Source organism: Pecten maximus, chromosome 3 (assembly GCF_902652985.1).
Source record: "Pecten maximus chromosome 3, xPecMax1.1, whole genome shotgun sequence".
Taxonomy (NCBI): domain Eukaryota; kingdom Metazoa; phylum Mollusca; class Bivalvia; order Pectinida; family Pectinidae; genus Pecten; species Pecten maximus.
Window position 1 is genome coordinate 23,622,305 of NC_047017.1, and position 12,057 is coordinate 23,634,361.

General features: G+C 39.4%; 1 protein-coding gene across 2 annotated transcripts in view; it reads left to right on the top strand.

The window, feature by feature from the left end:
* LOC117323629 (1-phosphatidylinositol 4,5-bisphosphate phosphodiesterase beta-4-like) overlaps positions 1-12,057 on the top strand; it is a 108,107-nt gene that overhangs the window by 45,334 nt on the left and 50,716 nt on the right. For both annotated transcript variants that reach the window (XM_033878952.1, XM_033878953.1), the window contains exons 5-6: positions 602-739; positions 1,498-1,577. In XM_033878952.1, the coding sequence (XP_033734843.1) occupies positions 602-739; positions 1,498-1,577 (218 nt within the window). The remainder of the gene's footprint in view (positions 1-601; positions 740-1,497; positions 1,578-12,057) is intronic.

A 12,057-nucleotide genomic window follows, 5' to 3' on the forward strand; every position in this document is an offset into this window, starting at 1 on the left:
TAACCCTATACAAAGGGAGAAAGGAAACTTGTGGTTGAAGACCAAGTATAACCCTATACATAGGGATAAAGGAGACGTGTGGATAATTGGTTTGGTTTGTTTTTGTTTAACGTCCTATTAACAGCCAGGGTCATTTAAGGACGTGCCAGGTTTTGGAGGTGTAGGAAAGCCGGAGTACCCGGAGAAAAACCTACGGCCTACATTCAGTACCTGGCAACTGCCCCACGTAGGTTTCGAACTCGCAACCCAGAGGTGGAGGGCTAGTGATAAAGTTTCGGGACACCTTAACCACTTGGCCACTGCGGCCCCTTATGGATAAAATCCAAGTAATCCTATACAAAGGATAGAAGGAGACAGGTGATTCAAGTCATAGTAACCCAAGCATATACATATGAAGAAAGGGGACAGGTGGTTCAAATCCATGTAACTGTGTACAAAGGGGGGGAAACATGACAGGTGGTTTAGGTCTTCAAGAATATGACTTTTACTGTTAAGTGCTGTACCATGTTTATTGCCAGGAATTATTTGTAGTTGCATTTCCATTATGTTAAAATTATTAGTTGTATTAACCCTACTAATTTAATTTTCTGTTTAATGTCAGGATCCCAAGGTGTTGGCTGAGCTGGAACAAAAGCGTTCTGGGAGCCTGGAGTCTCGCACAGTAACCATCTGTAGTGGCCTAGACCTGGTCAACATCAACTACACACCTATGATCGCTGCTGATCCAGAAACTGCAAAGGTATCTTCCATATCAGGTGTTACTTACTCTATAGTGGGTGTGTTTTTCTTCTCAGAAAACAAAAACAATACCAAAGAAACAAAACAGTTTCCAGTTATTTATTTATTCATTTAACGGTTTTGGGTTTGATGTCCGCTATTATGGCCTTGCATCTGTTGAGCTACGAATATTTACACTGCAATTTTATAGGGTGAGAGGCATGTAATCTTACCCGTCTGTTATGACCTCATTCAACTTTATACAAAAGTGCAGTATGAGAACTTCTTTGATGAGTTCATGTTTCCAAGGTCAAGGCCAAGTCACACTGTTACTAATAATATGAAAATAATTTACAAATTCAGTCATCATACTGAAGTTATAAGGAAAAGGTGTATATAAGTTTTTGTTTGGTTTTTTTTGTTGAAATGAGATATAAGACTAAATATCTTCAGAGTTATAAATATATATTTTCATATTTCTATTGCAGGGTGAATACAATATTTGTATTGTAAAAACAAAAGTCTTAAGCAATTTTAATCAAAATGTATACAAAGTTCAAGCATGAGAATACCTTGAATGAGTTTAGGGTTCCAAGGTCAAGGTCACCATTACTATTTATTGAAAATCCTTTGAAAAATCGATACTAATATGAATTTGCACTGTGCATCCTAGATGTTTTTATGAGTTATATTTTAATGTACAATTTATAATTTGTAATGACAATATATAATTATATTTTGCCATGCTAAGTTCCTGTGTATTTTACAATGTTGTTTCAGATCTGGTTTCAAAGTCTCCAACGGCTCACTCCTAACACCAAAGCTAACAACATTTGCCCTATGATGTCACTAAGGAAACAGTAAGTTTAAATTGAATAATTCTGTATAGATACACTATTTGTTCAGTTCCAATAGGTTGAATTGGGTGCAAAACCATTGTCTTTGTGTCCAACTTTCCATCAATGGATTCTTTCTGTCATGGTAGCTGAAAACTCTGAACAAATTATGATAAAGTTTCTTAGAGAAGAATGATTTTGGAATGAGCATTGTTTGTATAACAAAGAACAGAATTATAATATTCTTGATGACTGTTTGTGTGTCCAACCTTCCACCTAGGAGTTTGCTTCCAGGGCATGTTCTCCATACTTAGATTTGTACAAGGGTACATCTTGGTGGGATTGGGTGTGACATGTGCCAGATATGTATTGCTGTCCTTTATGTTGACCTTAGAATTCATTAGGCAAAAACAGTTTCCTGGCATGTCATTATACTTTCTATGTCATTCGCCCCCTACCGATGAAACCAGGGGGACTATAGCTTTCCTCCTTGTCTGTCTGTTTGTCCATCTGTCAGTCCATCTACTCAGTTTTCCCCACTTTTCTGAGCCATGCATAGAGGTATGCTGGTGAAAGTTGGTATGTAACTTCAGTATGAGTACCTCAGATCAAGTTTGAGTTTCAGGGTTTTTAGGTCAAGTTCAATGTCACTGTTACTAATTTTAAGCAGGGGCTGGTAGAGGAGATGTATTGCTTTAGCAATACCCAGCATGCTTTTTTCCTTTAAAATCTTAAAAAATTGTGTGGGTACATCTTGGGAAGACAATTTGTCATGCAGAGACAGAGGTAGGTCACTATGACCTATGTTTTCATACCATTTGGCAAGCAGAAAAAATGCAGGTCACTGGTACTCTGGCCACATGGCAAAATATCAGAAAGTATGATTTTCAGTAAAAGTATTGCTTGAGATATAATTCTTAACTTATACCAGGATCACCGAAAGAAGATGTACAGTATAAATGGAATTTGAATGCAAACATGATTAACCAGTTAAGGTTTGTGAATGTTCTAATTATGTCACCACGACATTTAAGGTGGCATCGTGTTAGAGGCCACAAAGATACATGGCTAAACTGAGTCTGTAAACATTTGTGTACATTGATGCTGAATTGAAGTCTGTTCCTCAAGTGTACACATATCCAACAGCAATACAGGTGTAGTTGTCTTTGTTAATGAGCTATCCATTATTAGTGGTAAGTTGACTAATCTGACAAATGGTTGCCAGCAGAATCTTCATGTAATTTCAAATTCATTATGCCATAACTTGCGCAATAGTTAAAAACATTTCAAAGTCTATTTGGAAAGATTAGATATTACGCTTTTAGCTGAAGCATATCAAAGAGAAGATTTAAGGTCCATAAAATATGAAATTTTAATTAACATAAAAATTCTGTACCAATTTTCTTTTTATTACCCTGGAAACATAAACAATTTACTGACCCTTTTGGTTTGGGAATGTGCCATGTCTTTGTGGGCTCAAAACATATGGTATACAGTGGAATCTCCCTAAGTTGGTGCTACATGTATGAGGTACTGGTAAAGTTATTGGAGATGAGATGATAAGTAATTAGCTTGTAGGCCTGTCTATTTTGTAGCTGTGTGACATGTAAGCATATAACAGAGCTGACGACCATGTAGAGATAACATTCTCTCTCAGGAGCAATTGCTACTGCAGCCAAGCAGATCACTGCTAATGAGCTCCACAAGATAAAAGCAATTTAATGCTCGAGACATGGGACAAAAACTCTGGTCACTAAGTCTATTTCTGAGATAAGCTGTATGGTATTTGAAATGTAAGCATATTACAATATGAAATAGGTCAGTGCGTTATGTTTTGATGGGTTTACACATAATAGCTTATAGAAAAGTAATTTAGCTCTCTCCCTCTCTTTAAAGCTGAAACATTTTTTATGTTGCATGTTGAAGAACAGTAGGATTGGTCTAGTCCCTGGATGTGACATGACTTTGTCCCAAGGGACTATTTAGGTATGGCCAAGTCCCTGGATGTGACATTGACTTTGTCCCAAGGGACTATTTAGGTATGGCCTAGTCCCTGGATGTGACATGACTTTGTCCCCAGGGACAATTTAGGTATGGCCTAGTCCCTGGATGTGACATGACTTTGTCCCCAGGGACTATTTAGGTATGGCCTAGTCCCTGGATGTGACATGACTTTGTCCCCAGGGACTATTTAGGTATGGCCAAGTCCCTGGATGTGACATGACTTTGTCCCAAGGGACTATTTACCTATGGCCTAGTCCCGGATGTGACATGACTTGTCCCCAGGGACTATTTAGGTATGGCCTAGTCCCTGGATGTGACATGACTTTGTCCCAAGAGACTATTTAGGTATGGCCTAGTCCCGGATGTGACATGACTTTGTCCCAAGGGACTATTTAGGTATGGCCTAGTCCCGGATGTGACATGACTTTGTCCCCAGGGACTATTTAGGTATGGCCTAGTCCCTGGATGTGACATGACTTTGTCCCCAGGGACTATTTAGGTATGGCCAAGTCCCTGGATGTGACTTGACTTTGTCCCAAGGGACTATTTAGGTATGGCCTAGTCCCTGGATGTGACATGACTTTGTCCCAAGAGACTATTTATGTATGGCCAAGTCCCTGGATGTGACATGACTTTGTCCCCAGGGACTATTTAGGTATGGCCTAGTCCCTGGATGTGACATGACTTTGTCCCCAGGGACTATTTAGGTATGGCCTAGTCCCTGGATGTGACATGGCTTTGTCCCAAGGGACTATTTAGGTATGGCCTAGTCCCTGGATGTGACATGGCTTTGTCCCAAGGGACTATTTAGGTATGGCCTAGTCCCTGGATGAGACATGACTTTGTCCCCAGGGACTATTTAGGTATGGCCTAGTCCCTGGATGTGACATGGCTTTGTCCCAAGGGACTATTTAGGTATGGCCAAGTCCCTGGATGTCACATTGACTTTGTCCCAAGGGACTATTTAGATATGGCCTAGTCCCTGGATGTGACATGACTTTGTCCCAAGGGACTATTTAGGTATGGCCAAGTCCCTGGATGTGACATGACTTTGTCCCCAGGGACTATTTAGGTATGGCCTAGTCCCTGGATGTGACATGACTTTGTCCCCAGGGACTTTTTAGGTATGGCCTAGTCCCTGGATGTGACATGGCTTTGTCCCAAGGGACTATTTAGGTATGGCCTAGTCCCTGGATGTGACATGGCTTTGTCCCAAGGGACTATTTAGGTATGGCCTAGTCCCTGGATGAGACATGACTTTGTCCCCAGGGACTATTTAGGTATGGCCTAGTCCCTGGATGTGACATGGCTTTGTCCCAAGGGACTATTTAGGTATGGCCAAGTCCCTGGATGTCACATTGACTTTGTCCCAAGGGACTATTTCGATATGGCCTAGTCCCTGGATGTGACATGACTTTGTCCCAAGGGACTATTTAGGCATGGCCAAGTCCCTGGATGTGACATGACTTTGTCCCCAGGGACTATTTAGGTATGGCCTAGTCCCTGGATGTGACATGACTTTGTCCCCAGGGACTATTTTGGTATGGCCTAGTCCCTTGGATGTGACATGGCTTTGTCCCCAGGGACTATTTAGGTATGGCCTAGTCCCTGGATGTGACATAACTTTGTCCCAAGGGACTATTTAGGTATGGCCTAGTCCCTGGATGTGACATAACTTTGTCCCAAGGGACTATTTAGGTATGGCCTAGTCCCTGGATGTGACATGACTTTGTCCCCAGGGACTATTTAGGTATGGCCAAGTCCCTGGATGTGACATGACTTTGTCCCAAGGGACTATTTAGGTATGGCCAAGTCCCTGGATGTGACATGACTTTGTCCCCAGGGACTATTTAGGTATGGCCAAGTCCCTGGATGTGACATGACTTTGTCCCCAGGGACTATTTAGGTATGGCCTAGTCCCTTGGATGTGACATGACTTTGTCCCAAGGGACTATTTAGGTATGGCCTAGTCCCTTGGATGTGACATGACTTTGTCCCCAGGGACTATTTAGGTATGGCCTAGTCCCTGGATGTGACATGACTTTGTCCCAAGGGACTATTTAGGTATGGCCTAGTCCTTTATCACTAGCCCTCCACCTCTGGGTTGCAAGTTCAAAACCTACGTGGGGTAGTTGCCAGGTACTAACCGTAGGCCGGTGGTTTTCCCCGGGTACTCCGGCTTTCCTCCACCTCCAAAACCTGGCACGTCCTTAAATGACCTTGGATGTTAATAGGACGTTAAACAAAAAACAAACAAACAAACTAAAAGTCCCTGGATATGACATGACTTTGTCCCTCAGGACTGAAGTATGGCCTAGCATCTGAATATGACATGTGACTTTATCTCCAGGGACTAAGATATGGCCTAGTGTCTAGATATGACATGTGGCTATGTCCTTGGGTATTAGGTGTTGCCTAGTCCCTAGATATGACATGCAGCTTTTCCCCCGGGTATAAGGGTTGATTTTGTCCTTGAATACCATGGTGTCCTGCATCTGTCGTCCGTGAACTATGTATGACATTTATATTTCATTGGTAACATCCCTAGGTGGCTTGGATTAAAATTGATGCAAATGATGTGACATGTGACTTTGTCCTAGGGTGTTAGGTGTGGCCTAGTCCCTAGGATATGACATGTGACTTTGTCCTTAATTGTTAGGTGTGGCCTAGTCCCCAGGATATGACATGTGACTTTGTCCTAGGTTGTTAGGTGTGGCCTAGTCCCTAGGATATGACATGTGACTTTGTCCTAGGGTGTTAGGTGTGGCCTAGTCCCTAGGATATGACATGTGACTTTGTCCTAGGGTATTAGGTGTGGCCTAGTCCCTAGATATGACATGTGACTTTGTCCTAGGTTGTTAGGTGTGGCCTAGTCCCTATAATATGACATGTGACTTTGTCCTCAGGTGTTCAGTGTGGCCTAGTCCCTAGGATATGACATGTGACTTTGCCCTCAGGTGTTCGGTGTGGCCTAGTCCCTAGGATATGACATGTGACTTTGTCCTAGGGTATTAGGTGTGGCCTAGTCCCTAGGATATGACATGTGACTTTGTCCTAGGGTATCAGGTGTGGCCTAGTCCCTAGGATATGACATGTGACTTTGTCCTAGGGTGCTAGGTGTGGCCTAGTCCCCAGGATATGACATGTGACTTTGTCCTAGGGTATTAGGTGTGGCCTAGTCCCTAGGATATGACATGTGACTTTGTCCTAGGGTGTTCGGTGTGGCCTAGTCCCTAGGATATGACATGTGACTTTGTCCTAGGGTATTAGGTGTGGCCTAGTCCCTAGGATATGACATGTGACTTTGTCCTAGGGTATCAGGTGTGGCCTAGTCCCTAGGATATGACATGTGACTTTATCCTCAGGTGTTCGGTGTGGCCTAGTCCCTAGGATATGACATGTGACTTTGTCCTAGGGTGTTCGGTGTGGCCTAGTCCCTAGGATATGACATGTGGCTTTGTCCTAGGGTGTTCGGTGTGGCCTAGTCCCTAGGATATGACATGTGGCTTTGTCCTAGGGTGTTAGGTGTGGCCTAGTCCCTAGGATATGACATGTGACTTTGTCCTCAGGTGTTCGGTGTGGCCTAGTCCCTAGGATATGACATGTGACTTTGTCCTAGGGTGTTCGGTGTGGCCTAGTCCCTAGGATATGACATGTGACTTTGTCCTTGGAAATAAGGTATGGTCTAGGCCCTAGATATGACATGTGACTTTGTCCTCGGGTGTAAGGAATGTCCTAGCTAGTCCCTGGATGTGACATGTGACTGTTTCCACAGTAGAAGGTTTGGTGTAGTCCCTGGATGTGACTTTATCTTATGGTTATAGGCTATGGTCAAGCTGTTTGGAGATGAGGTGAATGCTTGTTTAAAGTTAGTAATGTATGCATGTTACAGTTAATTGAATTTGGCAACAAACAAATAATGCAATTAGGATACTATTTATAAAGTAATGACCAGTCATTCACCCGTCGGACTGATGATTCATCTCTTCAGTATTTCTTTATGGTCTAGATCTTCATTATTATGTTAACACCTGTAAGTGTTTAGTAAGGATCAGTTTAGCCCTGAAATAATAACAATCGACAATAGAGATTCCCCAAGACAATAGAATCTCATTGAAATTACTGTTGATGATACAAGATTGATTTCCCAAGTACAGATCCCCTTCCACATTGATTGTCTTGGTGGAACGATTTGCTGGAGTTGGGTAAGATTAGGTATTATAACCGCAGTGCCTGAGTGTATGGTTTTGTTTATTGTAGAACAAACTTTCTGGTTTGTTATTAGCCTCCTTACCCATTAGTCAAGTCTAATGTTTTCTTGGAAGTCTTCTCATATTGAGCCAAGTTGTTTGTTTCCATTCTCATCACTTGCAATGTCCAGTTGAAATGATTTCTCCTGTCATGTTGTGAGAAGGTATTATTATTGTCCAGTAAACCATTGCATGGATTGTGTTTCTCTTGCTGGCTGTTTTTTGCTGGTGTGTTTGATAGGTTTATTGCCCCATGAACAGCCACCAGGGTTATTTTCAGTCTGGGTATCTGTGTAGTAGTTGGTGACTACATCACTGAATAATAAATACTGGAGGCCTGTCACATACTATCCAGAGCAATTAAGGTAAAGTGTCTTGCCAGAGGACACAATCAAGCTTAGATTGGCCTCAGCTTCACAAGCAACACAACCAACCATGGGTAGGGAGCATCAGGCATTCTGTTGGCAGATTAAATGTTTAGCTGAGATATATGTATACATAGATATTGTTTCCAATTTAAAGTTTTCTTTTGGAATGAAAGCTGGTTATTCATCTGAAAATTGCATAATTGTTCGTGTATTGCCTCTGTTCTGGTCTTGTGTAGAGTTAACAAACTTCGTATGCATACAGTGGTGAGTCCTTTAACCTTGATGCATTTAGAATTTGATCAAAGCATACATCTCCATCAATATCCCATAGGACCTTTGTTTAAATCATATTTAAAAGAAAAAATCAAATTTCGTCATTTTGAAAACTCAGGATGCGTGTAGAATCTAAAGAGACTAATGTCATACACCAATACGGAGTAACTCATACCAATTTTCTGACCTTTACATATAGTTTATAAGAATTTTTTCATTAAATATATAAATGCTTATGGTAATTGATTGCTTGTTGGTAAGAAGGATCATTGGAGCATGGAAATATGATTTTACATGAACAAAGACCCATCCTTGGTACTGAGAGTCAGAAAGAAAATATCAGAATTATTGAGAACATTTTCCTTTGAAACATCAGGCGCTAGAGTAATACTTATGCTATGGATTAGTAAATTTTGAGTAGTCTGATTTTCTGAAATTGGTATTCTGTTAGCTTATACTTTTTAGATTTTGAAGATAAAACTGAAAATTAATATTAGCTCAGATTTTTAGATTTTGAACATAAAACTGTTGTCTTTGTAAGAAATGATGTACATTTATCTACATTTAATATCCGTTGTATATACACACTGCAGGTGCTTGATGAACCTTTGATTTTTTAAACTGAAAAATACTTGACGTATCCTCTAGGGAAATTTCGTCCTTAAATTAAAAAAGATAGATTACTGTGGGCAATAATAAGAAAGGAACAGCTGAAACAAGAAAAGCAAATATTATAGAAAATTGAACTTGGTAATTTCTTTGGTAATTGCCTTTATATGAGGTAGTAAGGATGTAGGTTCCCTAAAGTACACACAGCTAAGGCAGTACTTTGTTGTTCTGTCGTTACTTAACCACAAAGTAATGACAGTCCAAGACGTGCCTTAATAAGAGTTGACAGGAAGGGATGTAATTATGTCAAATGCCAAGTGTCCTCATCAGGTCATCCTGCTTCTTGATGATAGCTGACACTGATGATGATTCTACATCTGGTACAAACAGTACTGACATATTTTGTAGTAATTGTCTTGTTGCCTGTGACAAAGTCGAGAAGCAAACTATCATCAGGTGTTACATTCCAGTCAGGATCATCAACATTTCACTTAAAAATTTGCGTTTAGATCTGTTGCTCAAAATTAAGCCTAACTTTAATCAGACTTGGTATATAGTTAGATTACATGCATGGTGGACATCTCAACATGGCCTTCATTTACAAAATATCATCCAGAATATAGTCCAGTGACTCTGGAGATTAAGGATGCTGGGACTCTGGATATTGAAGTTTTATGTTTAGCTCAGTTTCAAGTATCAATATTATTTCAATAAAACCTGGAATATAGTTGCATTATAGCATTGACATATCAACACATCCTTCAGATTACATGTATTTTGATATTTTGCAGTATTTTTGGGTTAAAAACGTTGGATTTTGAGAAATTGCTTCTCCGATTGATTTACACATTAGTTTATAGCCAAATTGGAATGAATTCTGTAAAAAGTCCGATGTAATCTTATCACTTTTTCAGAAAGGGTGATCTTTGGTGCAAAAATGATTTGTTTAGGTGAATAATGAGAATTAGTCTTTTTGTGAAATTACACATTTGTTTTGCAATGCATCAATATTTACACTTGTCTATAATGTATATGAGGTGCTTCTATACTATCGAGTAGAGTATTTTTGTTGTTTTTTTTGGAAAAAATACTGAAATTTTATTGAATTTTATAGCTTTCTTAAATTTTACTATACTGACAAAACAGAACAGGCAAGACATATATGATCATGTGTGATTCTTGTTGGTAACTAGCATTGATGGCAAGGTTAACATACCCACAGGAAACTTGGCATTAATGATGAGGCTAAATTAACCTCTAGAAACCTACCATAGATGTATCCCATCTTCTGGGTACCTTGATGATGATGGTGATGATGTTGTCGTCATGATGATATCCTAATTGGTGAAAAATACATTAATCCTATGGTTGTACCTACAGCTGGGAAATGTCTCCTGTCATAGATGACTGATGATAATGATGATACGTTTCCTGCTGAATACATACATAACAGAGAGTTGTTTTGATAAATTGTCAATTTGGTGTTGTTTTTGCTCCATTTTTTGTTATTTTGACAAGTGAATATGTTCATAATTTACCCGTACATATATGTAAAAGTCACCCTCATCCTACTCATCATCAGCAGCAACAAACAACAAATTTTTTTTTTTGCTCCATTTATTATCATTTTGACAAGCTAATATGTTCATAAATTTCCCGTATATATACAGTGTATATATAAAGGTCACTGTCATCATTTTTCGATAGGAAATCATACAGAATTTAAGGAAAGTATCTTGGTTGAGGAACCTACTTCAAATTCTGTACTGCTTTCCTATGGAATGTTTGAAGATAGCACATTTCTTTAGTTATGGAAAATGAATGAAACTACCATACCTAGTCAACTTGGGTCTATTACATGATCAAACAAAGACCAAGACTTCAGTTTCATGTTCCGAAGGTACTGAGGAATTGACAAAGCAACCCTCGGATTATGAAGTTGATAATGATCAATGATCACTCTTGCGTCAGATACTAAGCTAAGAAATAAAATAATCATCATTTATTTGCTAATGTATTTTCTATCAATATTTGTGAGCAATCAGCAGCTTCAGTCTAAAATCTATCTGTTGAATGTAAAAGGCTGATATTTGACCTCCCAAATACAAAATGGCCCTGTAGAATATATAATAAAGTGACAAAATATCCAAAAGGTGGATTGTTGAACTAGTTGTGACCTTACACTATTCAACAATTTGGGCAATATCATTGAAATGATGAAGATCTCAACCATGTACAACCATTTACATACAATTGTCGGGTAAGAGGATACATTCGTGTTACAAGAGTTCTTCTATCGTAATTCCTCCTTGAGACAGTGAAATAAAAAGGCAAGTAATGTCTCAAGGATGCTGAGGGGTATATCCCAAGACAGGGAAGTATTTACTTTTACTGAGAATATTTGTTATGATTGCTGTTGAAGGATTTCAGGCTCTCTGCTATGTAACCTTCATCTTTCTGGCTTACACATTCTCACCAATCTTCTTGAAATATTGTAGTAGCAGTTGTTAAGAGATGAACAACTATTCGGGTTGGTCTAAAATCCAAGATGACTGCCATGGATGACATCTTGAAAAACATATTTTGAATTTCTTTGCAAGTTCCACCATTGGGGTTCAGCTCAAAATTGCCCGATCTTGAGATGGTTCTGACTAAGTATTGGTATTTTGGGGTTGTTCAGAAATGCAAGATAGATGTATGTATACTACAATATCACTAGGGTCTTTAAAGTCAGATGATAGTTGAAGGCCCCATGGGCCTCTTGTAGAATTGTAAGATTCAATTGAGGTCATGCTCTCATTGAAAGGTCAAAGATCAAGGATATGGAATGTAGGTTACATACATTGATATTATAATTAAATAAAGTCATTTTGATTTACCATTGTATTCCAGATCTAACCAGAAGATAATTAAATATTAAAAAGTACATTTACCGTTTCAACACTGGGTAATGCCATTTCCTTGTTGCTACAAATTTTTGCATTGAGACTGATACAGTGA